Below are 22331 nucleotides of genomic sequence, written 5' to 3'. Positions count from 1 at the left end.
ACTGTTCTACAGTCTCACCTCTCATTAGCTTTCAAGCCCATTGCATTTATGGATCAGACATAAAGCTAGATCTCTACTTGGAGGTCATCTAGTTTAACCCTCTTTTTTTATAGCTGAGGAAAACTGAAACCCAGAGTTGTTGCAACTTGCCCAGCCACACAGGTAATAATTAATAGAACCAATTTAAACTCAATCTCTGTGACTTAAGAATATTAAAGTCCATCTTGGCCTATTTCCTACTAGTTTTGAGTAGAACCAGGAGAGTGATTACCTGGATAAGTAACTGAAGGATTTAAGGACTCCCCTATTCTCGAGTGTGCTGTTATTAACAGACCTTAAATGAAGAAAACTTGTTGACTTTCTCCCTACTCTTGTTATAAAGACTCTTACCTAGTAGGTAAACAAGTTACCAGTTTAAAATCAATAATGTCTGACCCACAGAAGTATTACTTGTGTTTATTTCCTAACTGCTGCTTACAAGCTGTTCCCATAGCCTCTTAACCTCTCCGAACTCATTTCATCATTAGTAAAATGAGGATAATACTTGAACTTTGTAAACTATAAAGCATTATACAAGTGATAAAGATGAATTATTACTAGGGTTTCCTTTGTAATGATTCATATTATCCAGATTTTTTTTTTGTGATTCCTTTTTTTTTTAGGCATAAAGTCCACATCTAATAATTTTGATGACAGTGTTATTTGCTTTAAGAAGCATAGAACTTTTTAAAGCTGGAAAGGATCTTAGAAATTATCTAGTTGATGTCTTTCTTTTTTATATTTTATATGCCTAGGATTTTTATGGGTGTTCAAGTATTCAGAAAACACTAAATTTCCCCAATTTTGAATTTGGAAAATATATGCATATGTGTGTGTGTTTGAATTGTGCTATCTGTCCAGATCCCATTTTGCATTAAAGTATGTAAATGCTGTTGAACCCCAAAGTACTCAATTTAGACCAATATAAAATTATGTATAATAAAACAACATTAGACCAATGTTCCAGTTTAGCAGTTGTCAGACCTTTTGATCTCAGGACCCCTTTATACTTTTAAAATTATTGAAGATCCCAAAGGGCTTTTGTTTATATGGATTATATCTACTGATATTTACCATAATAGAAATTAAAACTGATCATTTAAAAATATTCATAAACATAATAAACCCCTTTTATGGTAACAAAATATTTTTATGAAAAATAACTTTTTAAAACAAAAATTTAAGAAGAAGACTGGTATTTCATATATTTTTGCAAATTGTCTAGTGTAATATAAAACAGCTGGATTCTTATATCTACTTCTGCATTGCATCTGTTGTAACATTTTTTTAATAGTATTTTGTTTTTTCCCAATTACGTGTCAAGGCAGTTTTTAGCAGTCATTTTTACAAGATTTTGAGTTCCAAATATTTCTCTCTCCCTCCCTTTACCTATTCTTGAAATGGTAGACAGTTTGATATAGGCTATACATGTGCTATCATGTAAAGCATTTCCATATTAGTCACAGTTGTGAAGGAAAAAACAGATCAAAAGTAAATCATGAAAAAGAATAATGTAAGTGAAAAAAGTATGCTTCGATCTGCTTTCAGAGTCTATCAGTTCATTATCTGGATGTGAATAGCATTTTCCGTTGTGAGTCCTTTGTACTCATCTTGGATGATTGTTTTGCTGAGAGGAGCTAAGTCATTCATAGTTGATCATCACACGGTGTTGTTGGTGTTGTATACAATGCTTTACTGGTTCTGCTCATTTCAGTTTGCATCAGTTCTTACAAGTCTTTCCAGGTTTTTTTAGAAATCTGCCTGCTCATCATTTCTCATTGCACTATAGTATTCCATTACACTCATATACCACTTGGTGGTCCATTTTCCCAATTTATGGACATCCCCTCAATTTCTAGTATTTTGCCACCATGAAAAGGGCTGCTATAAATATTTGCACATTTAGGTACTTTTCCTTTTTTTATAATCACTTTGAGATGCAGACCTAGTAGTAGTATTGCTAGATCAAAGGGTATGCACAGTTTGGTTGCCCTTTAGGCATCGTTTCAAATTGCTCTCCAGAATGACTAGATCAGTTCACAGCCCTACCAACCACACATTAGTGTCCCAATTTTCCCACATTCTCTCCAACATTTACATTTTCCTTTTTTGTCATATTAGCCAATTTGATAGTTGTGAGGTGGTACCTCAGAGTAGTTTTAATTCTCATTTTTCTAATGAAAAGTGATTTAGAGCACTTCTTCATGTGCTTCTATATAGCTTTGATTTCTTCATCGGAAAGCTTCCTGTTCATGTCCTTTGACCATTTATCAATTTGGGAATGGCTTGTATTCTTATGAATGTGACTCAGTTCTCTATATTTGAGAAATTAGGCCTTTATCAGAGACACTTGCTGTAAAGATTGTTTCCCAACTTTCTGCTTTCCTTCTAATATTGGTTGCATTGGTTTTGTTTGTGCAAAAGCTTTTTAATTTAATAAAATCAAAATTATTTTACATTTTGTAATGTTCTCTGTATTTTGCTTGGTCATGAGTTCTTCCCTTCTCTATAGATCTGACAGGTAGATTCTTCCTTGCTCTTTTAATTTGCTTATGGTGTCACCCTTAATGTCTAAATCATGTACCCATTTTGACCTTATCTTAGTATATGGTGTAAGATGTTGGTCTGTACCTAGTTAGTTTCCCAGTGTACTCCTCTTTCTCATCCCTTAATTATTTTTATGTCATTCTCTCAAATTTGCCTTATACTTGTGCCCTCTGTCTATTTATGTTCCTTCTAGCTGCACTATTAATGGTACATTTTTAAGAATTATAAGTATCGTCTTCCATGTAGGGATGTAAATAGTTTAGTTCTATTGAATCCCTTACATTTTCTTTTCCTCTTTAAGGCTTTCTTGGGTCTTGTGTTGAAGGTCAGATTTTTTATTTAATTCTTTTCTTGTCCTTGTGAAAGCTTGAAGTCCTTCTATTTCATTGAATTGTTGTTCAGTTGTTTTTCAGTCATGTCCAACTCTTCATGACTCTACTTGGGCTTTTCTTGGCAAAGATATTGGAATGGTTTGCCATTTCGTTCTCCAGCTTGTTTTGTAGATGAGGAAACTGCAGCAAGCAGGGTTAAGTGACTTGCCGAGAGTCACATATCTAGTAAGTGTCTGAGGCTGGATTTGAAGTCAGGTCTTCCTGACTCCAGGCCCAGGCTTTTACCTGCTGCCTCAGTGTAGCTCATAAACTTTCAGGCCCTAGGAGCAAAATTATTTTTCTTATTAAAAGTTACTTTGATATGTCACTGAATCACATCATCAGATTTATAAACATTAACTATAGACATGTATGGGCAAGCCAGACATTTCACATAGTTTTTTGAAATCTCCTGCCTAGAAAGGAAACTAGTATCATATCTAGATTCCAGATTTTTATTCTGTAATTGGAGTCAGAGGGGTGGCATAGTGGATAGAGTGCTGGACTTGAAGTCAGGAAGATCTTAGTTCAAATCCTGCCTCAGATGTGTAATAGATGAGCAACCTTGGGCAAGTTACTTAATTGGCCTCAGCTACAGTCCTTGCTTTTTAATGCATACACCTTACTCCTTTGGAATTTGTTATGTTTATATCCTCACCTATTCTACCCTCCCTATTCTTCCACCCCCTTCCCTGCCTATTTCCTTGTTGAGTTTTATGTGTGTGTGTGTGTAGTTGAGTTTGTGGGATACCCACTTCTCCCACCCCTTCCTCTTCCTCCATGTTTGAAAACTCCCAGCTCTGTCCTTATTCTGGGAGACGGTGATTTCTCTTCAGTTCTTTATTTCCTTCAAATGGGGATAGTAATGGTACTTCCCTCTCAGGGATATACAACTACACTTTTCTTTAAATTCTGGGGAATTTTTCCTGTTTGGGTTTTTTTGAAAAAGACAAAGTAGAATGAGAGGCAGTTCTCTTCATAATGTTAATTGGTCAAAGCACAATTGATAGGCAGGCTGCCTTTTGACTTTTTTCTTTCCAGTGTGCCTATGCATCTTGTTCTTATTTTGACAAAAATATTTTGAATGTGAACTTTGAAATATAAGAAATACTTCTGAAATTATTCACAAAATGGTAAACTAGGTGTAAGAGTGAACAAGACAGAATTTAAATGTAATTTCAAGCCTTTTCTGACTTGTAAAAGTGATGTCTTTACTCCTAACAGTTGATTTTATTATTTACAATATTGTCTTCTAACCCATATATCTGATAATCTTTTTCCTTAGGCAAGCCAAGACTCATTCCGGATTGAGTATGATACTTTTGGCGAACTCAAAGTCCCAAGTGATAAGTATTATGGTGCCCAGACAGTGAGATCTACATTAAATTTTAAGATTGGAGGTGTAACAGAAAGGATGCCAGTGAGTAACTTTTGTTGGAAGATTATTATCATAATTTGAACTGAAAAGCTATTAGGATTGTTAAACTTAAGATGTTTAAGATCTGTTTCTCTCCATTCAAATAAAAGAAGTTGGAGCTTTCTAAAATTTAATATCATGGTGTGTTTTACATATGCATAATGATGTCAAGAATTATAGAATCTTAGAATTGAAAGGGACCTCTCAGAGCCTTAGAGGCGGGAGTGCATCACAGCATTGGGCCAGTCAGTGCAAAGGCACATCATCAGGAGATGGCATGTCGTATACAGAGAATCCCTGCCAGGGTGATACAAATAAAATGGAAAGTGAGTGATTGAGATTAAGGTAAAATAAGACTGAGAAGATAGATGGGAGCCCAATTAAGTAAGTGGAGTCTGTATGTTATACTAGAGACAATAAGGAACCACCATAAAGACTTGAGTAAAGGAGTGACAGGGTTAAATCTGTGCTTTAGACGTCTCAGTCTATTAGCTTTGTGGAGAGTGGATTGGAGGAAAGAAACTCGAAGCCTGGGGACTCATTAGGAAGCTACAATAATATCATAAGGGGTAATGAATACTATGAAAAACTTTTTGAAGTCCTGAACTTGGTTGGCAGCTCTGTGAGGGAATGGATGTGAGCGTTGCTCTAGAGATAAAGTTGACGAGACTTTGCAGGTGATTTGAGAAGTGAGAGAGGCAAAAGAATCAAAATGACTCATCTATGAAGGTGTAGACAAACCATTGACTAATTAAAGTAAATGTCAAAATCACTTCAGTACTAGGAGAAAAGCTGAAACATGGGGAGATACCACTGTGCAGTTATAGTTGTACCAGTCCTTTGTAGCCATCCATCCAGGCCATCTTGCAAACCTCACTGGAAAGATGGTAGCGTCCTTAACAGAAATAGGGAAATTGAGAGGAGGGATAGATATAGGAGAAAGTATCACTTCTTTCTTTGATATGTTGAGTTTAAAATGCACATGGGACATCATAGTGCTGTGGAAGGCGCACTGGGTCTGGACTTAGAGGAATTGGGCTGAAATCCTAGGTTTGCCACTTAACTATCTAGGTGACCTTGGAAACATTACTTCTCTGGGCCCCAATTTCCTGATCTGTAAAATAAGGAGTTGGACTAGATGACCTCCACAGTTCCTTCCAGCTCTAAATCTATAGCCCTAGAAAAATATACGCACATGAAGATGTTAAGCAGGCACTTGGTAATGAGGGACTACTGGAGAATATAAAATTTAAACAGTGAATCACATTATAAATGAAATAGGAAGACAAAGAAGTTGCAGCTGAATGGAAAGATCATTCACAGATGCTCTATTGGACTATTCTAGAACAGTTTTATCCAGTTCTGTTGCATGATGATGAAAACAGACCACCGTAAGGACAATAATAGATTTGTTTTCAAATTTTCTATTATTATTCTCTACTTTTGTCTTGGAATGGTCTGATTTAATTCATCCTCAACCTAAGCTCTCTACAAACTCATATAGAGACATATAAAAAAGTTGGAAGATTTGGTTTCATCATGTGCCTGAGGACAACAAAAAATATTTCCTGAGATACTGGGAATCTTCATGATAAGCATAAGCGACAAGACCACCATGAAGCTTGTATGAATGTCCATTGCAGAGGATGAGAGGTTCAGAAATTCCATGTAGAACTTGACCGTGTCTTCCAAAAGCATATCAATACATACATTAATATTCAGTGTGTGATTTGGTGGTTTTAGGAGAGGTTAGTGAAAAATAGGTTGGAAGGTAAAGTTCATTGTTAAGAAAAAAAGAGAAACTAAAAGCTAGTAGACTATGTTACAGTAGCCTTGAGTCTACATATACTACATACCCTCTTTTAGAATAGAAATGGAAAGCATTGGATAGAGTGAGCACCGACCACAGCCACAAAAAGTGAAAATGACTTGTGAAATGACTGGTTCCTAATATCATCTATTAACATATAGACAAACCATCGACTTATTAAAGTAAATGTCAAAATCACTTTAGTGCAAGGGGAAAGGCTGAAATATGGGAAGGTGCCTCTGTGCAATTACATTTGCATCAATCCTTTGTAGCCATCCACCCAGGCCATCTTGCTATATGCCCTGCTCCTCTTCTCTCATCTTTACACCTCTTACTTTAGGCATAGTAATCAAATAAATTGTAGCATTGCTTCATGTAAGAGCATGCTAATTGACCACCTGTGGATTACCTCTCTACTGCTGTACTCCTATAGACCAAAACTCTTGGCCATAGATCCCCTAGGTATTCTGTCTCTCTTATTAGAATCTAAGTTCCTTGAGGGCAGAAACTGTCTTGCTTTTCTATATTTTATCCCCAACACTTAGTATAGTGCCTGGCACATAGTGAGCTCTTAATAAATGCTTTAAAATTTATTTATCCACCCTATTTATTTAAAAAAACAAAACAAAAAACTTGGCACTGAAAAATGAGAAAGAGGTAAAGGAAAAGACATTGCCACTACTTATCACTGTCTCCTACAGAAATTTAACTCATATAAATTAATCACCACAATAGGGAGAATAAAACAACTAACAAACCACCTCAGCTAGCAGGGTCTCCTTATCAAGAGGAGGCATGTAGCAGCCAAGGGAACAATAATTTAGATTGCAGGTTCATTTGTAAAACATTATGAAAGGGAATCTTTAGATTACAGTTAATGGCTGCCTCAAAAAACAATACTCAAAGAACAATGAAGAAAAAAAATGAGTCTGTAGAGAGCTTAGTTTGAGGATGAATTAGATCATTCCAAGACAAAAGTAGAGAATAATAATAAATAGAAAATTTGAAAATAAATCTATTATTGTCCTTACAGTGGTCTGTTTTCATCATCATGACCATAGAACTGCCCAAAACTATTTTGGAATAGTCCAAAAGTATTTGGCCTAATATCAAGGTCCTAAATAATGCTATATGATGTAATAATAATAATAGCGAGCATTTACATAGCAGTTTAAAGTTTGCAAAGTACTTTACAAATATTATCTCATTTGATCCTCACAATAATTCTGGTAGATAGGTATTATTGTTAGCTGCATTTCACAGATGAGGAAACTAAGGCAGATATGAGGAAATAGAAATGACATTTAGAAAAAATTATAAAGATCAGCTAGACTGGACAAGTTATATCCGCAGTTAGCTAGCTAGAAGAGATGTCTCCTGGCAACAACAGATTCTTGGAAACATTTTGAGGGATTGATTTTCAACATACTTGAAAAAAGGAACAAGTGGAAAGAATCAGATTTACACCATCCCACCCCACTGGGGGGAAAAAAAGCAGTGATAAAGAAGATAATTTCTGTCCCATATATCTACTTTCTTATCTTGATAAAATCTTTATGAGAACAACCATGGACATATCAAGGATATCCTTGATGAACATATGGAAAGAGAACAGTCAGACTTTCACAAACAGTTTTACATAGCAGATACATCTTGAGTCACACAATTTACTGAATGTTATAGAAGTTTATGAGCTCCTACTGTGCACTATTTTTAATTTCCTTCCTAGGAATGAATAGAGGAATCTTAGTTCAAAGACCTTTTGACTATCATTATCAGATGAGATAGAAAATACAAGTATGTTTTTAAGATGTTTGTCTCTGTAGCTGTCTTAAATGGAGGCCAGGTGGGAAAAGTATAAATGGTGATGTCATTCAGATGCCCTTATGAATGATATTGTACCAAGAACTAGAATAACACAGGACCTCAAAAAAATTAACTACTGCTCAAACTTGGTCAAGGAATAAATAAAGCCTATTGCATAAACCATGACATGGAATTGGAAGTGCAGTCTGTTGAATTTGCTTATCAATACCTTTATCTCAGACAGACGCTGCAAATGGACACGGACTTGGACTCTGAACTGAGTAAGAGAAAGAGAAGTGGGCTCTTGCATTTTGGACATCGTGCAGTTCTTTCCATTGTAGGATGCTTCTCAAAACAAACATCATCTTTTAAATACCAGAGTTTTCCTGGTAGTGATATGTGGAAACCAAGAGAGAGTATCCAGAAAGAGTTAAGGCCATTAGTATCAGAAGTTACCAAGAAGTCAAGAAAGATAAGGATGGAGAAAAGACCATAGAATTTAGAAATTCAGAAATTATTACCTTGGAAAGAGCCATTGCAGTATAGAGGTAAAAATCAAAAGCCAGATTTTAGGCTGTTGAGAGGTGAGTAGGAGGTAAGGGAGTAGAGACAGTAAGTGTAGATGACTTTTTCAAAGATTCTACCTGTGAAAAGGGAGGTGAGATACAGGATCATAGCTCAAGAGGATGGTAAGGAACACCATTTTCAAGATCAAAATTGTGGGTCAATAGAGAGATACACAGTGGGCATAAAAAGCTATAGCATATTTCTAACAGGGACCTGTGCATAAAAAGTGGCATAGAAGATGTCATCTGGGAAATATATGATCAGGAAATGAAGTGGGTCACATCATGAGAGAGGGGTAACAGATGGATAGCCAAAGTATTCACAAAATATTAAAAGATCTAATAGAAGGCCTCTAGTATATTCAGTGTGTTCTTTCTGGAGGATTTATGGGAGGACATAGATTAAAATCACCCAGGATGAGAAGGGGTAGATGAGTTCTGTACCATTGTGGGGAATAAACACATTGATAAAATCAGCTATTGAAGCATATGAACAACTTTTGGGGGGGTGAAGAGATACATATATTAGATTCTTTTAAAAAAAAAAGCAATCGTTTTGCATACTTGTACAAGTAAGCTCATTATTATGATCTGTCATTGGTTATATACCAACTATAATCTTTATCTTCTAAGTATATTTGAAATTATCTTGATATTAATTTTATTACTGACCTCAGTTTTTAAACCTGCATAACCAATAAACATAATGGGCATTTTGAGAAACACTCTAAATATAATTACAGATCCCAGTCATAAAAGCCTTTGGCATCTTCAAGAGGGCAGCTGCTGAAGTAAACCAGGATTATGGCCTTGATCCAAAGATTGCTGGTGCAATTATAAAGGCGGCAGATGAGGTAGGAGGTGCTAAATGTTTCTTTTATATCATCAGACCTATACCAGATTCTGTTAATGATTTTTTTTTAAATCTGCATAGATTGGGGGAAGGCCACTATGGAGCATTATTTTGCGAAGATAAATTTTTTTAAAAAACAGTATGACTTGTTTTCCTGGGTCAGGACATGGTTTTGCAGTTTCGTTTTTGCTTTTTTTCTTTCCCAATGGTAGTTTTGCCTGGTGTTGTGGTTAAGCTTTTATTTTTTAGCCTCCAGACCTTCTTTCTTTAACTTTAAGATTTTAGTAACTATGAAAAAAACTTACTTGGATATTATGCTTTTAATAACAAATCACATCACATGATATTTCGCAAAAATGCTTTCCTCACAGCAATAATTTAATGCTGTTGTTATCATCTCTTTTTACAGATGAGGAAACTGAGGTTCAGAGATTTTTCTTACATTGAATCAGAAAGGTTAAGTGATAGGCCCAGTCACCTGGCTAGTAAGTGTTTTGATGAGAATTTGAATCCAGAGTTTTTTGTGGCTCCCAAGTTAAGTGTATTTTTCACTGATAATTTCTTTTTCCTTGTATTTTCTTATCTAAAGAATTGATTGCTTTAAGTAATGAACTTCTCCAGTTATTTATTTGTCTTTTTTAAACTAGGAGGAGTATATAGTTAATGTTAAAAAATATATGCAAACTCAAATTAATCTAAAGCATGGATATCGCCAGCTTCTAGCATAGGCAGCTGCCAAATGCTGGGCATCTATTAGGTGACCCATGAGATGAAGAAATACCTATCCATGATTTACCATTCAAGTTACTAGTATACTGTTATGCTGACCCTAATTGATCTATCCGTCGGGTTTCAATCTAGCAGCTAAAAACAAATATGCCTGTGCTGAAAAAATGAATCTCAGCCTTAACAGGTAGGGTATCTCTTTCTTAATTGACTAGACCTTATAGATGCAGAAATGGTAGGGTTTTTTTTATTTGTTTGAATTTACTTGTTTCAAATTTGCAACACTGCAGTAATTGTACTATTTAGGAAAATTAGGGTTTATGTTTTAAAATATTTGTAGAATACAGTATTAATGCTTCTGTGGCCCTGATTCGCCTACAAATTCTCAACTTTTTTTTAAAAATTAATTTATTTTTAGCTTTTTTTAACTTTTGAGTTCTAAATTCTCCCACCACTCCCTTCCCCACCCACTAAGAATGCATGCATTATGAAATCCATTATACATGCGTAGTAGTCATGCAAAACATATTTCCATATTAGCCATGTTGCCAAAAAATGGCAAGAAAAAAAGTGGAAAAACAATCTGCTTCATTCTGCACTCGTAGTCCATCACTTCTCTCTCTGGGTGTTTATTCATCGTGAGTTCTTTAGAATTGTTGTGGATCATTGTATTGATCAGAGTAGGTAAGTCTTTCACTGTTGATCATTCTTACAATATTGTTACTTTCACCTGCAAATTCTAAAATTAAATAAGGCAGACCATATAGTCTGGTCTATAGATAAACAAGAATCTCCTCTACTTCAGGTGGTTTCCATCCTTGACAAGAATGAAGGCTTCTTTTAAGTATATTTTTTGAAAATTGTGGACCCCCACATGATAGAAATTAGGTTGTATTGGTATCTGATGACTGAGAATATGTATAACAGCAAAAAAATCACTAAATTTAGTCAATACTTTAAAGTGCACCTATATAATGACAACAGAGATCACATTTGAAAACAGTAATAGATGTAATATGTGCCTAATGTTCACTTTATAAAAAGAATGTTTGCTTATTTTTATTTACCTATGGACTATGTGGACTTTTTGTCATAACCCTGTAGCACCTCGGGGTCTGCTGCTGATAAACTCAGAATCGTTGCTCTCTGTGCTTCTCAACAGAAGAGAGAAAGGCATTCCCTGCTAAGGATGCCCATTCTACTCTTGTTCGACTTTGATTTTTTAATAATCTTTTTTCTTCTATTAAGTCAAAATCTTCCTTTTTGCAACTCCCATTGATTGCTCTTAGTTTTCCTTGTGTTCAAGCAGAGTAAGTCTGATGCCCCTTCCATGACAGCCATTTGAGCACTTGAAGACAGTTATGACCCCTCTAAGTCTCTTGTTCATGTCCCAAGGTCATAGAATCATAGAACTTAGATCTGGAAGGGACTTCGGAGGTCTCTCATTTTACAGATGAGGAAACCGAGGCCCAGAGATATTAAATAACTTGCTCAAGGGTCCATAGTAAAAGTAGCAGAGCCAGGATTCAAATCTAAATCCTCTGGATCTAAATCCAGCCCCCTTTCTACTGTGCTTTCCTGCCTCCATTCTTCAGCTTCTCCTCATATTGCATGGTCTCCAGGGCCCTCAGCATCCTGACCATCCTTTTTTGGAAACAGATGTCAGTCCTTTCTAAAATGGGGCACCTACTTCTGAAAACAATGCTCCAGATGTTGTCTGGCCTGGAAAGAATACAGTGGACTTATCAACTCCCTCCTTTTGGACACTATGCTTCTCTTAATGCAGCCTAAGATTGTGTTAGCTTTTTGGATTGGCACATTTCACAGTTTACTTATTTTGAACTTTCATACCAGGAAAGTCTGAAGTCATTTCAGTTTATCAGCATTTAACATACATGTTGTGTGACATAAGTTACACTGAGGAAGGGAAAAGGGAAGGAGCATAGGTAACAGTTGAGAAAAAAGATAAGCTTACTTATAACAAATAAGGAATTTATAAATAATAGTTAATAGACTCAGAATGAAAAATAGGCAAAATTTTTGGCATGTAATTGTGTTTTTAAAAATTAATCTTTTTTTTTTTTTAACTTTTTACAGGTAATAGATGGCAAATTAAATGACCATTTTCCTCTTGTGGTGTGGCAGACTGGGTCTGGAACCCAAACAAATATGAATGTCAATGAAGTTATTAGCAATAGAGCAATTGAAATATTAGGAGGAAAACTGGGGAGCAAGGATCCTGTGCATCCTAACGATCATGTCAATAAAAGCCAGGTTAGTATATAGTTTCAACTTTTTTCTTTTATTGTAAGGTGAAAGGAATAGCACACGTTCTTTGGAAAGCAAAAGTTAAGCCTCTTTAAAAACAAAGTAGGTTATGTTACTCATTTGTTTTAATAAGAAGACTTCTCATTAGGTATCTTTTTTTGAAACATTAGTCTTGATTGTATTTTTCTCAGATTTCCTAGAAATCATTTTTTGGGGGGAATGATGCATTTTTGCATACAAATTCAACGTCTTGAAGATGTTCTAAACACAATGAAAGTTAGATTAATCTTTTAAATTAGAGGCAGCCACAGTGATGCCTTCGACCCTGGGTTGCTGTGTGATTCTGTGAATCACTTCATATTCTTTGCTGTTGCAGGAAAAGGTGCCAACTTTCACTGGAAGAGGGAGTTCTCTTTTTCAGTGAAATCATAGATCCAGTCTCTATTCCTTTTAAATTGTCATTTAAGCAGTTCCTATTTTCAAATTCCTTACTTTATAGAACTTTAGAAAGGAAGCTGTCATGTTTCTTTTGGAACAGATATAAAATTTAGAAAGGGATGTGGGAGAGGGGGAGAGAGGATAGAAGTATGACACTGTCCCTCTTCTCCGTTACCTTTCCATTTCAGTGTTTTCTCTCTTTCTTCCTGGAGAGTTATTTAGTTTGATGGGCGGGGATACTATTTTAGGTAAATTGAGTACACTTTAGGGGCAGAACTTACTTTCCAAAGCACATTTTTTATAAATTTTTTAAATTTTAAACTTAAATACAAAATAAGAAAAGAAAAAAGAAACAAATGTTAGAACTAAAATAATGCAAAATAAGAAAAGCATTGTCATGTACACAGCAGAACATGAGAGAGGATTCAAAATATATAGCAATAAATTTCAATTTCAAGAAAGCCTATATAATAAATCTCCACATTGTGTTGAGAGCTGTCCATCTTTTGTTTGCTTCCTTGTAAGTTTTCTTTTGTTCTCTCTGCCGTGTACTTTTTACTTTGTTCTTTTCCCCTCTTCCTCCCCCCCACATACATTTTTTTATGTTTGTTTATGTATTATTGTCACTGATATAAAATTGGTAAAATATTTAATGGAATTTTAAAATAGAATACTAGTTAAAATGGAAAATGTTATAAAATGGCAAAAAGGCATTTATACACTCACCCTCATCCATACATGTGTATTAAGCAATACAACTTTGTTTGGATCAAAAAAGGCAGACCTGTTAAAGTTTAAATTATGTGTACACACATTTTCCTTTTCTTGGCTTCTGTTGGTAATGTACCAGTACAAGAGGTTACAATACAGGTTGGGAAGATTTTCTAAAAATCAGCACTTAGAAACCACCACTTTAGTGAAGAAATGTAGTTACCATATCCCTTGTTGAAGGAGCAGGGAACATCAGATTGCAAAGTCAGCTCTTCCTTTATCTCAGTTTTGCTTTGGGTGGGTATGGAGATGTCTTTTTTTTTTCTTTAAAAATTACTTCTGCAGTGTTGTGATTTTTAATATTCTTTGGATACTTAAAGGATATTTAAAATAAGCCTTTAAATTAAACGTCATAGCTCTAATTTTTAAAATTTAAGATTTGTATTTAGTATTTTTGAAATAGAATTAATACACAGAGACATCAACTACTCTTTGTTTCTTTGGTATTGTCTATCAAATACTTCAGTGTGAACCTATCTCAGATCTTTCCATTTTAGACTTGATTCTAGAGCAGGTCAGTCTTAAGCAATTGAATTAGAGTGAGACTTAAAAGAAACAGAAAGAATCATGTGACCTAAGAAGTTGATACCTAGTGAGTGGTACAATGGAAGGAACAACTCACCAGATTATTCCTTCTGTGTTGATCTCCTACCATTGGTAGATGGTCAGTTAAACGTGAATAAATTTTAGGTGGGCTTAGATTTGTGTAGTGATACATTGCATTTCCTCAGTAACTCAATACTTCAGGTATTTTTTTTCTGTACTTCTGATTTTAACTTTCTTTTTTTTTAAACAGAGCTCAAATGACAGTTTTCCCACAGCAATGCATATTGCTGCTGCAACAGAAGTCCACGAAGTATTATTACCTGGACTGCAGAAGCTTCATGATGCTCTAGATGCCAAGTCCAAAGAATTTTCCCAGATAATTAAAATTGGGCGTACTCATACACAGGATGCTGTTCCGCTTACTCTTGGGCAGGTAAGACATCAACAACAAAAAAATGTATTCATTAAGAAGATTTGTAAATGCATGATACTGCTAAAATATTTTGTAGTACTTAGTTATCACTGTATTTAAGTTAACATTATTTCAGAGGCTTTATATAGCAATTTATACAATTCATTAGCAAAGAGTTCTGCTTTTGCATTTATAGTCAGTAAGAAGTTCTTAGATATTAATCCATTTGCTACTTGAGACATTTCTGTGATCTCTTTCTTTACTGAGTAGGTTAAAGATAAGCATCCTTTTTATTTTGTTTATTTTAGCTCAGTCTTACTTTGTGTACTATTCTGTCCACATGTGGAAGGATAAGCACTTTCCAATTTGCTAGGTTATCTTCATATGCCTACAAATATTTACTGGATGTGAGGGATATGAAAGTATAAAGCACGAGCTTCTAAGTTTAAAGATAATTTAGAGGTTAGAATCCTAGTTTGGATGGGCAAGATACTTAACCTCTTTGCCCCCTATATTTCCTCATCTGCGAAATGAAAAGTCTTCACAAGATGATCTAAGATGTCTTCCTGTTTTGTGTTCCATGATTCTGTGATTCAGAATCACTGCTCTCAAAAGGCTTATAATAATTTGAGAGAGAATTAAATGTGTGTGTGTGTGTGTGTGTGTGTATGCACACACATTTTACCATATAGTTGCATATGTCCAATGAATAACTGGCATTATAAGCTACCTATTAGAAGTTCATAGGTAAAAGAAACAGGAAGGAAAGGAGTGGATGTTAATTATGAAAATTTCTTAAAGTACTTCTTTCTCACCATCCAGATGGTGCTAAGCAATAGTATATGAGAGAGAGAGAGAGATATCTCTAAGGTGTTATTTCAGTGCCTAATCATGGCATGGTGCCTGGCAAACAGTGGTCACTTAATAAATGCTTGTGGACTGACTAAAATTACCCTGAGTTCTCAGAGGCTGCAGCAGCAGAATGGAAGTTCTGGTAGGTCCTACCTACTTCTCGGAAAGATTTTGATTGTGGGTAGGTTTGTTGCCCTAGGACTGGCTTAGCTGACTGCATGGAGGCTCATTATCTGAAGGCTGGCCATTAGGTGATGGATTTTTAACTGCAGTAGCTTATAAAGATAATTTCCTATGATACATAAGGGTTGTAATCTACATTGTTAGAGGATGTACCCATGCCAACGAAATTATGGATCTTTGAAGTTTTTAAGTTGTCTTTAGTTTATTAAGTTGAGATCCAATTCAAGTGGCATATGAAGAACATGTTTTTCTTGTGTGTGTCAGATATTGAAAATGCTTACATTAAAAACTCCTGCTTTGTTAGGCTATTATTCTGCTTTTTTTTATCAATAATCATCATCCATGTTTAGAGATTGTACACTACTGTCTTCTTTGCTGGATTTCTTATTATCAACAGTTTCAATAGATGATTGCTCTTATAATACCATCTACATTTTTTTTGGAAATACTGTATATATTATTACTATGAAAAAAAGTGAAATTGGCAGATAATGCACCAGAGATGAGGGAGTTAAAGTGGCTACCGTCATTACCATACAGATCTGGAACTTCATCACCCAATCTTGTCATATTTTATATGTCAATTATAGTACTAATTGAGTGTTCCTGCTTTTCTGTATTTGTTTGAAGATAGAAATATTTGAAAGGAATATGATGGAGGTAACTTTTAGTAGGTAGAGAAAAAGATTGCAAATTCAGACTATTTTTTCTCTAATACCAATTTGTGGTGTTGGCCTAGTTATTAAGCCTCTCTTTCAATATAAAAATGTGCCAAGACTCACCAGTTAATTTTTGCCCTAGTATATTCAGTAAATTGTCACAGGCTATGTTTCCATACTATCCCTTCTCACTTCTAATTCTTAGAATCCATAATTTCTTTAAAGCTCAAGTCAAAGCCACCTCAAATATAAGGCCTTTCCTGATTTCCCTAATCTCCCTCTACCCCAATTGCTAGTGCCACCCTCTGCCCCCAAATTACTTACAAGAAAGTATAATCTCCTTGAAGTCAAGGATTTTAATTTATCTCCTGTGCCTAGCAGAGCTCCTGACACATTGTAAGTGCTTAAATGCTGGGTTCTTATTGATTGATTTGTTTAACCTAATAGATTTGAATTAAAAATTAAAATGTAATTTTGTAGATATAAAGAAAAAGATTATGATTTAGTGGAAAGAGCATTGGATTTGCAATTAATTGACCTCAGTTTGTTTTCAGTGCCTCAGTTTCCTAACCTGTAAAATGAATGGGTTGAAATAAATGATTTCTAAAATTTCTTCCTGTTCAAAATCATGTAAACTATTAGTTTATCCATTTTATTTTTAGTTTTCTATGTCAAGTTTATTTTTGTTCTCTTTTCTTTGGACTATGAAACCTTTTATAATTTTAGCAGTGAATTTGTTCCGCAACATAAGAATTCTTGCACTTCCTCTCTTCCTCATTAAAAAAAAAAAAACTTTACTGATCAAAGTAACTGGAATAGCCTAAGATTTGGTAGAAAAATTCTGTAAAGTTTGTTTGAAAGCCAGATCTATATGTGTAATGCTATTAGGGTAGACTGCAGAAAAGATTTAGTATTTATCTTATGTTATTTTTACTTTGATTTCTCTGCCTTCAAAGGAATTTAGTGCTTATGTTCAACAGCTAAAATATGGAATGGCAAGAATCAAAGCAGCCTTACCAGGAGTATATGAGTTAGCTGCTGGAGGCACTGCAGTTGGTACAGGACTAAACACCAGAATTGGCTTTGCGGAAAAGGTGGCTGCAAAGGTGGCCACCCTTACAGGTGAGGGAATGAATGTGGGACTGAACATTGGCTTATGTTGTGCCAGTCTGAGCGGTTGTTGCTTTTGCTTATTATGTTATGTTATTAGTACATCAATGTTTACCATTTTTTCTTGACTGCTTCCTAATTTCAAGTTCTAATAAATGTATTAAGGACCTGTGTTAGCCACCTCAGAAGATATTAATGAGAATCCTCTTCATTTTTAATCTTCTTTTTATGAGGACTTAGAAAATTTAATTAACATCTACTTGTGAAAACTACATTAACTCTATTATAATAGTTATTCAGTTTATATTTCTCATAAGGATTTTTTTCCCCAAGCTTCAAAGGAGAGTGGGATGATAGGTGAACTTGGAATTCTGTTTGTGCTGTAAATGTGGTGTTTTCGATGCTAGTTAGTAATTGCTTAGTTTCTTTTCTATTTTCTCATCTCATATCTTAAATTTCCTTTACAGTGTTATTCCCTCCCTTGTTAAAGAAAAGGGGGCACTGTGAATTAATTTATGCTTCCAAATTCTATATGTTCTGTTGTTGCTTGTTACTATACAGTTCTGTGACAAGCATTAAATCAAAGCCAGTCTCATAAATAAAAGGAATAAATAGTAGCCATGTGATACATTTTTAAGAGTATAGAAAAATCTGCTTTACAGACAATGTTTTCCCCTACTGGCCTTCCTAAGCTTGTCTTTTACTCAGTAGCAGTCTCCAGAGAACCTTTTTTTTTTTAAAAATGCAAGTAGTATTTGGTGGTTGGGGAAGTGTGGCGCATGATAACTCATGAACCATTGTTACTCTTAACAGATTCATTTATCATATTAGTATAGTGTATAGTGGAATTCTGAGGGAAGGACATTTAGTTCAATCCAGTTTTGAGGGAGAAAAAGATTAGCTGACAAGGATTAATTCCAAGGTGAACCCTGGACCCCATCGTTCTGCTAGATGTACCTAGGGGTGGTATGAAGCACCTGAGGTATACCTATAACCAACACTGGTTGAAGCATATCTATATATCACCTGTTTAGCTGTTTGAAATGAGATAATTCTCTAATATTTTGAGATCTTATTTCTGGTCACATTTTGACTTTTTGGAGAGAATTACATCTTGATTTAGCTTGCCTGTACTGATTAAAAAGATATTCCATCTTAAGTCATTCTTTTTCTTCTCCTCCTTTTTCTTAGGTTTGCCTTTTGTTACTGCTCCAAATAAATTTGAAGCATTGGCTGCTCACGATGCTCTAGTTGAACTGAGTGGTGCCATGAACACTATTGCCTGTAGCCTAATGAAGATAGCAAATGATATTCGTTTTCTGGGTTCTGGTCCTCGCTCAGGCCTAGGAGAGCTGATCTTACCTGAGAATGAACCAGGAAGCAGTATCATGCCAGGTAACAAACTAGTGGCAAAATTTCAGTTCAGCTTTTTAATTTGTCTTTTTATTGCCCACATTATTATTAGAAGCAGTAACCATGTAATTCAAAAAGTGATGAGGCAAGAGATGCATAAAGTTTCTATTAGGATGTTTTGCTACGGTATGAAACTTCGAAGAGAAACTGTTCAAAGCATTTACTCATTTACTTTGTCATGCTATGGAAAGACCTTCCAAGGGTGCTGTAAGCCGAGCCTCCCATTGCATCATGGTGAAATTTATCAAGATACTGTATAAGCTACTATTGGAGATTTCTGCGTGATGAATAATTGCAACAGTCTAAAAGGGGTTGTGGCAGTCTAAACTGGCTTGTAAATGTCTAAGCCACTGTGACCCTTAGCCATGGCCTTGACTAATTTCTTGTCCCACTGGGAAGTAGTGTTTGAAGCCGCTGGCTACTTTTGTTGTGTTACTGATTCTGCACTAATGTGAGGGTCTCATCTTTGTTATATATTTTAAAAACTTTTAGAATTATGTCTACATTTTTCATTTCAAATTATTTGACTTAAAAAAATCTTACAACAAATATCAAATACCTATCTTGTGAAAAGCATTATTATGCTCTGCATAGCCTCCTGCCCTCAAGGAATGGAGTACAATCTAATGAGAAGGGAGAGAATATGATACAGTGTATGCTGTAAAGGCAACTAGGTGGTGCAGTGGATAGAGAACCAGGCCTGGAGTCTGGAAGACCTGAGTTCAAATTTGGCCTCTGACACTTATTAGCTATGTGACTCTGGGCAAATCATTTAACCCTGTTTGCCTCAGTTTCCTCATCTGTAAAATGAGATGGAGAAGGAAATCACAAACCACTTCAGTGTCTTTGCCAAGAAAACCTCAAATAGGGTCATGAAGAGTCAAGCATGATTGAACTGACTCAACAGCAACATGCTATAATGGGGGTAGAACTAGACAAGTTACTATGATAAATTTTAGGGAGGAAGGTTCAGGGAAGGCTTCATATAGGAGGTAGCATCTGAGTTGGGCCATGAGGGAGGAAGGGGATTTCAACAGACAGTTCGGTCAAGAAACTCTTTGAAACATAGAGGAGGAATATGACATGAGCAAAGGCTTAACGAGCTAAGAGAGGGCAAGATAAGAAGGGGACTAGCAAAGGAGATAACACATAATATAACCATTGTTGTGTTAGAAATTACTCTTTCATTGGCAGCGTTTTTCTTTCTCTTTTTAAAGGAAAAGTGAACCCTACCCAGTGTGAGGCTGTTACCATGGTTGCAGCACAAGTAATGGGAAATCATGTTGCTGTTACAGTTGGAGGCAGCAATGGACATTTTGAGTTGAATGTTTTCAAACCAATGATAGTAAGCTTTAAATTTAATCTTTAATGTATCTTGATTTTAAAAGGCATTTATCTTGGTATATCTCTTTCACAGATTATTCCTGAAATGCCATATTATATACTCAGGAAAAAAATACAGCTTAGATACTAAAAGAGTATTATTGTTAAACAATTAGTCCTAGGTATCAATGTTGGTGTCTTGTACATAATTCAAGTGACTTGATGATATTTTAACGCCTTGGAACAATGTTCCAATGCATCCAGTTAGCATAATTATATTTAGTATAGTTTAAAAATATTTTAGATGAGTCATATTCACATCTAGGGCCTTTAAATATTTAGTGCTATGTATGTAGTATGTGTTCTGTAAATACAACTCATTTTTAAAAGTCTAGTTGATATAAAGATAATTGGCCACTTACATAGCACTTAAGGGTTGCAAATCTCTTTACATATATTATCTTTTTTGATCTTCACAACAGCTTGATATGGTTGGTACTGTGAGTATTTTCCCCATTTTATGAGGAGGAAACTGAGGATCAGAGGTACTGACTCATGTAACCCTCTTGGGCTGTTAACTTGCTTTATAATCCTGGACAAGCTTTTTTATTTCCATATACTATTCAGTTTATAAAGTATAAGGATGTTAATGCCAACTATTACAAGATAATCATGGAACATACCAAATAATATCTCAAGAACTTCATAAACATAAAATAACCTGATATGTTCACATTCTCATTTGCCAAATAATTTAAATTTAACCTGAATTTTCTGGCATAAAGACTTGTATTTGTTTGATATAGAAAAATTTTTAAATTGAATTACATTGGGAAGCATGACCTTTGGTCATAACTCATAATTTATCTTCACTATTTAAAATACTTCTAAAAAGTAAATCACTAAGGGTTTGCCATCAAGTCTTAATTATTCTTCTCTGAAAGTGCTCATATTCAATGCACTATTCTTTCAAAACATACCTTCTGCTAAAGGTGGTTCAGAAAAAAATATTCCCCATACCCGATCTGGACAAAAAAAGGAAATTATGAACCCTTAGTTTACAGTAGCAAATAGGGATTTGGTGACAAAATCTCAAGTCTTCTTTGAGTACTTAGGACTATAATTGATGTGTATCACCCATTCACTTTTAATTTGTAAAATATTCTAAGATTTTTTGTGAAATTCAGTATATTAAGGATCTCTGATTTCATCCATGTAGGTGTTCCTTCTAGCATTACAGATTGCAACCCTTCCATATTGTAGCAGACAATTTTCTTGAATTTCTGTGGTCAAAACTTTATCATCACCTTGGGCCTTAGGCAACAGATATAAATCTATTGTGGGGCCTATAGTAAGACCAAAGCTTAGGAGCACTTGCCAGGGCTTATGTTTCCCTGACAAGGCATTTGAAAACCCAGGGGTGCTTTGATACCAGGAAGTGTAATTGTGGTAGAATTCTGGAGATTTGTGAAAGATACCATTGTATAAACAGAGTAGCAGTTTTGTTACGTGAATCTGACTTGGGCCAATCATAGGATGTATTTGGCCTGATTTTTCCCAAAAGATTCTATCAAGGTTTCGCCACTTAACTCTTGGCTAACAGCACCCAACACAATCCAGAAGAAAAAGATTTTGACCACATTCATTCATATAGTCCATTTACACCTCAGTATAAATTTCTTAGCAGAATACGTAAAAGCTCCCTTCCTCTCCTAATAATTCAATCAGGTGCACACACACATACCCAAAAAAAATTTTTTTTTTAATCCAAAGTAAGTCTTTTACTTTGATTCCTTTCTCCTATCACATTTTCTGTTTATTTTGTTTGCCTGCAGTTATGAGGAAACAGCAGCCTTTCTGAGTTAGGATTCCGTTGATTCTGGTCCTTTACAACTTGAAACTGTTTAGGTATCTTTTCAATATGTGTGTCCCACCTTAAAGAAAAAACATCATAGTTCTTTAGTTTTCTGAAGTCTTTATACTAGGTCTCTGCTGCCAAGGCTACATCTTCTCCCAGAGTATATTTTATTAGCCATTGCTGAATCTCTATCAGAGAAAGCAAAAGTTATGAGGCAAAGCAGGATTTCTACTGAAGAATTCCTGCCAGGATTTTGTGAAATGAGGGTGTGTGTGTGTGTGTGTGTGTGTGTGTGTGTGTGTGTGTGGGTGTGTGGGTGTGTGTGTGTGTGTGTGTGTGTGTGTGTGTGTGTGTGTGTGTGTG

The 22331-nt window shown here is 35.2% G+C and overlaps 1 protein-coding gene across 1 annotated transcript in view; it reads left to right on the top strand.

The window, feature by feature from the left end:
• LOC114050239 (fumarate hydratase, mitochondrial) overlaps nt 1-22331 on the top strand; it is a 31155-nt gene that overhangs the window by 2212 nt on the left and 6612 nt on the right. Inside the window, exons 2-8 of the mRNA XM_027871885.1 lie at nt 4243-4377; nt 9300-9410; nt 12233-12409; nt 14409-14591; nt 17221-17386; nt 18566-18769; nt 20005-20132. Coding sequence (XP_027727686.1) covers nt 4243-4377; nt 9300-9410; nt 12233-12409; nt 14409-14591; nt 17221-17386; nt 18566-18769; nt 20005-20132 — 1104 coding nt within the window. The remainder of the gene's footprint in view (nt 1-4242; nt 4378-9299; nt 9411-12232; nt 12410-14408; nt 14592-17220; nt 17387-18565; nt 18770-20004; nt 20133-22331) is intronic.

The sequence above is a fragment of the Vombatus ursinus genome, unplaced genomic scaffold, assembly GCF_900497805.2.
Source record: "Vombatus ursinus unplaced genomic scaffold, bare-nosed wombat genome assembly UNPS02014798.1, whole genome shotgun sequence".
Lineage (NCBI taxonomy): Eukaryota > Metazoa > Chordata > Mammalia > Diprotodontia > Vombatidae > Vombatus > Vombatus ursinus.
The sequence above is the reverse complement of the archived record's forward strand: the minus strand, read 5'-3'. Positions and strand labels throughout refer to the sequence as shown.